This window comes from Uranotaenia lowii, chromosome 1 (assembly GCF_029784155.1).
Source record: "Uranotaenia lowii strain MFRU-FL chromosome 1, ASM2978415v1, whole genome shotgun sequence".
In the NCBI taxonomy this organism is placed as follows: Eukaryota; Metazoa; Arthropoda; class Insecta; order Diptera; family Culicidae; genus Uranotaenia; species Uranotaenia lowii.
In genome coordinates, this window is record NC_073691.1 from 188,498,984 (window position 1) to 188,504,983 (window position 6,000).

Below are 6,000 nucleotides of genomic sequence, written 5' to 3' on the forward strand. Positions count from 1 at the left end.
GTCTTTCGCTTATCCCATGTCGAGAAACTTTTTAGAGAAACTTTTCAAGTTCGACTGTACATACAAGTTGAGCCAAGGAATCGTCGATCATGGGTCATCATCAATAAACTAGAACTATCTCAACTAATACATGTTTCATTTTTCTAGTTATTTATTCCAACAGATAAGCATAGGTATCTTCTTTTTGTCTAAATTTATCAAAAATCTGTAAAGTACATCAATCAGTAGCAAACGAATTACTCGGCGGCTCCATATTTTAGCTGATAGGAACCCCAACAATGTGCTACCATCTCGTGGCGCTGAGTGGCGAAAACAGTTTCTGCTCATGCCGCTATACGCCTCATGGAGCGCTGTAACAGAAAAAAAAAATTAGGAACTTCGTAGGTATTTGATATCGATATTACCGCACCAGCCCTCAATTTTACTTCGGAAGTCCGGACTTCCGACTTCCGACCGACTTCCGACAAAAAAAGGAAAGTGCTAGATTGTCGGAAGTTTGCGACGTTCCTGAAAATTTCATTTAAATGAACAGTATATTAGCACATTTTAGCACATCTTGTAGGCATCTATGGAACTCACTAAAATCTTGTAATCTATTCTAATAATTTGGGCATATGGTCTTATCAGTGATATGGTCATCGAAACTGCACCCAATTTCCCCTCCGTTTATTGGAAACAAGAATCATCACCTGAATAAAGAAGAAGCAGTCTATTAATTTATTTGGACAAAAAATTTCTATCAGTAGAGATAACTTCAGGAATTTTCCGAAACAGGTCTGTGATAGCGTAGGAACATATGCTTTAGGATTTTTTGTTTAGTGGTAAACTTGTTTTTTTTATCTTAAATTTGCGGTGAAGGATTTGAGTAGTTCCCTAGCATTTCACTAATAAAATTCAACCTGAAGCCAATTACTTTATTTGCCAAAAACAAAACAAATCCATTCTGCAAATACTTTTTAATCGTAGCTTGATGATCGAACTGAACGAACCTCAAAATCAGACATGAGTCAAAATGCACCTTCCTACGTGAATAGAGTTGAGTTCTGATTAATTTCTTCTAAATAGTTTCCATATTGATCAAAGCAAGCAAGCGTGCATAACTGAGATGGATAAGTAGTTCTCCTATTCACCACTAGAGGCGCTCAAGTAGGTCATGAAGCTTTCGCAACAGCTTTCGAGGGAGCGCACATTTTTAGTACAAATTTAGTACAAAGACTGTGATGAAGCCGTTGAAACGAATTTACTTTTGAAATTTAGTTAAATAAATATTAAAATGTGACTTTCAGGCTAATCATCACTTGAAAAGAGTTTATAGATATGACTACGTCAAGCCTTTAATTTACGATCAGATGAATTCCAAAAGGAGGTGCGTGGGACAAGGACTATGCAAAATATCAACCCATTAATCAAATGATGTACACTCAGAGGAAATCTTATTATAAATTTCATAAGATACATCTTATGAACCACTTTTTTGCGTCCAAACTAATTTTTCATAAGAGTCTTATGAAATTCTTTCAATTTTCGTACGATGTTCTTATGCAAAATAGAAGAAACGGCATTGTGAAAAAATGATGAACACATTCATTTATAGCATCAGTTTTTTTTTTCATCATCTAACAGTACGAAGCAATCGCCAGTTCATAGTTATTTTAGTTTTCTTTCAATGTTAAATGTTATTGTTATCTCCGGAATGGTAAGTTCGATTTGATGTTTTTGGTGTGAACGTTGAATATATTAGTAAACTAAAATGCATTATTTGTTTACTTTTCAGCAAGCTGATCGGCAAAAAACGAAAGGTCGAAGATTAAGATGCGGCAAAAAAACTTTGATGGAGCCGTCTGTTGATGCGCTGCTGATGGTGACCATGAAGGATTTAATTTTAAACAAATTTGGCAAACAATAAAGTGGATGTTTTCAGCATGAAATATCGTGAATTTTTCTTATTAGAAAGTGATTTACTGTTTCCATAAGAATCTCTTATGAAAAGCAACAACCTCTCATTGAAGTAGGCGTTCATCTTCAGAATTCATTCGCGTCATAAGACAATCTTATGAATTTCATTAATTTTTCTTATGGCGCCACTTCATAAGAGAATCTTATGGCATACATAATAGTATTTTTCTGAGTGTACAAATACAATGCAGAAAGTGAAATTATGAACGTAACAATGAATAAAACACAATTAAAAATTGCATTTAAAAACAAATACATACAACTACAAAATAATAGATAACATTAGTTTTAACTAGTTTTAAGTATTGTAGTCTACAAAGTTTGACGAAATCAATAAATTAGTAAATTAGATACAAGGAGTTTTGCTAGGTAAGTGTGAAAATGCTAAAATTGGAAATATGTAACTACATTTATTAATAGGTATTCGAATTAATAAAAATCAAGGTCAAATGATATTAATTTATAATAAAGGATATACGATATTTAGTAATAAAAAAAAGTTTAAACAATTTTCAATAATAATTTAGCTATTCCTAAATCTGTTCGAAACTTAAACAAAGGAAAGTATTTTTCTTAAGGCTAAAAAGCAGACCTACCTAGCGTAGGCTGATGAATATGTTGAATACCTAATACGAACCTAGGTTTCATATTGTACGGAGTATTTATGCAATGATGTATTTTTCTGGCATCCCTCATGAGACCGATTTACTTCTAAAAGATTTTCTAGCTAAATTTTTGGGCACTGGATCTGTGTCACATATCACAGATTTCTATCTTAAATGTTACGTTATTCACTACGTTTGTGAATCGCATGTAAAACAGATCAGTCCTACTTTTAAATTAAGTCTTTGAATACAGTTTTCGAGAGAGACGCTAGCTTAAAGTACCATGTTGTCCAATATCCAGCTTAGGTGATATCCCACCAAAACACCGGAAGCCGGTCGGGTGTCATTCTTTGTGCAGGTTCCTGAGCCACCGGAGATAACTCCGAACACCACATACCGCAGGTGGTCATCAACCGGAACTGGCGCTTGGTAAGGGCCTCCGGAATCACCTGGACAGTGACTTTCTCCGTCCCAACCTCGGGAACAGAACGTCGATTCACCCTGGCAGAGGTAAGTGCGATCTACGTTTCTCAAATTGGCCTCTAGCAGCACCGAAGAGGTCGCAGAATGTTCAGTGAACCCCCAGCCGGTTACTGTCAGCTTTTTTGGCTTGAGGGTCTGCAAGTCTTCCGTCAAGGGCAAGCAGATTGGATAGATTTGCTCCATGGAGATGTCCGCGCTTCCTTCCAAAAGTACCAAACCGATGTCGTAGTCTGCAGTTTTTTTGTTAAAGTTTTCATGTGGTATCTGCTTAGCGATTTTGTACTCTTTGTAGGGCTTCAGACAGCGTCCCTCGTTGTCACAATCCGGATTGCTATTTAAGTTGTACTCTCCTAGTCGCACCCGGTGAGGGCCGTCTGATCCCTTCAAGCAGTGGGCAGCGGTCAAAACGTACTTCGGATGAATCAACGAGCCGGCACAAAGTGGCTTTAGCTTGCTTGAGCGCAAATACAGCAGGTTAGCCATCCACGGGTAGTGACCCAATCCGGCTTCTCGACCGCCCAGAATCTTATCTTTCAACCGGTATCGACCACAAGCGGCTAGTCCCAGCTTCTTTGCCGCTGGGTGACGAATGAGATTGGTCGAGGCACCGTTATCGCCACTATCAAACTGTGCACAGCAAACCGAATGGCCATTGGTGCTATCGGACGTGCAGCGACTTTTCTTGACGAATACCTCGATCTGTTTGTTTTTGTAAACCGCGCCGCTGGAAATCATCTTGTAGATCCGGTAGCACTGTCGAGCAGGGACGCAGACGCCCGATTTCCCGGCCGGATCCCTGCAGCTGCGGAATTCTGTAACAGAAAAAAACTTGTTATTCATAGCGAAAAGGAGAATGAGCATTTTTTAAAAAGAAAGCTGGCTTATAGGTACTTCAAACTCCAAACAAGAATCAAACTGTAGTAAAATAAATTTTTATGGCAACGTTTTATATTTTTATATTTGGCAACACTAGACAAAACAAACCAAACAAATTCAGTCATTGATCAATATTCTTGTGAGCGACAGACGTGTCTGAGTGAATCTCTGAATTGAAATTCATAAGAATCGTTAAATCACGAAAATGGCGTGGTTGGTAGAATAAGCACAAGAAGCGCAGATTTTCAAGGCTGCTGCAACGATTGTTAGATTATCATTCGGTCACCGATGGAAAAGCGGATTGGCTGAGGGGGCGCAGATTTTTAAGGCTGCTGCTACGGTTGTTTGTTAATGTTTCGGCTCTGGCAATCAAAGACAGAGCTGCAGGAAAAGCATAGATTGGGAAGGCTGTTGCTAAGAATGTTTTTGTATTGTTCCGGCTCTGATCAACAAAGACAGAGCGGCAGAAAAAGCACAGATTGGGAAGGCTGTTGCTAGTCAAGTTTTCGGATTGTTCCGGCTCTGGCAAACAAAGATAGATGAACAGAAAAAGCACAGATTGGAAAGGCTATTGCTATAAATGTTTTTTTGTATTGTTCCGGCTCTGGTAAACAAAGACAGAGTGGCAGGAAAACAATAGATTAGAATGGCTGCTGCAAATAATGTTTTCGAATTGTTTCGACTTTAGTAAAAGAAGACAGAGCGGCTGGAAAAGCGCAGGTGGGAATGGTTGTTTAAAAAAAATCAGATTGTTTAAGCTTTTAAACACAGACAGAGCGGCAGGACAAATGTAGGTTTGAAAAGTTTTTTTTTTAAATAAGATGTAGAATTAAGATGAAGAATATTTGGGGAAATAAACTACCGTTTTTGCTGAGAATGGAATGTAAAACTAAGATTTGTTCAATGATATTTCGAAATGACATGACCAATAGTAATTTGACAAATCTTTCAATAGTAAGACACTTTTCTATCCCGCAGAATGAATATTTAAAGCGTGAGAAAGTCTGATTACTGCTCATCCATAACCACATAAGCTATATATAACATTCTATTCTGATAACAATATAACATTCGCACCATTCACATGCGATAATCAAAATTCAAACTAATTTTACAATGCATGTAGGAGTGATTGTCGGGAAAGTATCAAGTCTCAATTATTCCCGTCCAGAGTGAATAACACAATTTGTATCCATATCAGCAGACAGCAGCCTTCGATTGAAGAAAGCGTGTCCCAATCTGTGTAATGGAGCATACATGCGCTAATTGGTTATGGCGCACTAAACGCCACTTGCCACGCGATCTAATTTGCTCGTTTCAGATTATTGGGGGATTCCCTTAATGCTAAATGCGACTAAACATGATAAAAAAAGCTAAAAACTGTCAAAAATTCACCAAAAAATGACAATAGCGATAGCTATAGCAAAAATTGTTTATTATTGAAGTAACAAGTAAAAGAAGAGATTGAGGAAAAAAGTATTCGATTTCGGTAATAAAGGGCGGGCTTAATTCTGCGTTCACCCCATTTTTTTTCGAAAAAGATAATCAAAAACAATCATTAAAAAAAACTTTTTTTACTATTTCTGAATGTCAAAGCCCCAGCCATTTCCCAGCTTGTCACATGAACAGCTGATTTCAACATTTTTTACATATGATGATCCGCTGGATAACAAAAACATTATTTGAAATCCAAAAAAAAACAAAAACATAAAAAATAAAAACATTAAGCATGTTCAATTACTGCACAGTGCCTATTGAGATTTAAGCCACAATCAAATGGAAATCAAACGAGCTGTGCCACAATAAAGTTTTTTCATAGTAAATATGAATTTTTCTACATTCATCGTGTTTGAAACAGATGGAAAATGTGAAATCTCTACAGGAAACGAATATTATATTTGACAAATTTTTCTTACGATTGAAAACTCATTGAACAAATCTAATCTTCGGTGTTCAAGATATAAATAATCAACTGTGATTTTATATTTTTCCAAAACAAAAAACAAAAACAGAGCGAACCAGTGTCCGTCTCAGGCAATACCTTGAATCGGGCCGCATCACTTTACCAACTCTCTGTAGT

General features: G+C 37.0%; 1 protein-coding gene across 1 annotated transcript in view; it reads right to left on the reverse strand.

The window, feature by feature from the left end:
* The window catches only part of LOC129738228 (uncharacterized), a 53,558-nt gene that overhangs the window by 28,533 nt on the left and 19,025 nt on the right, over positions 1–6,000 (reverse strand). Inside the window, exon 3 of the mRNA XM_055729418.1 lies at positions 2,844–3,856. Coding sequence (XP_055585393.1) covers positions 2,844–3,856 — 1,013 coding nt within the window. The remainder of the gene's footprint in view (positions 1–2,843; positions 3,857–6,000) is intronic.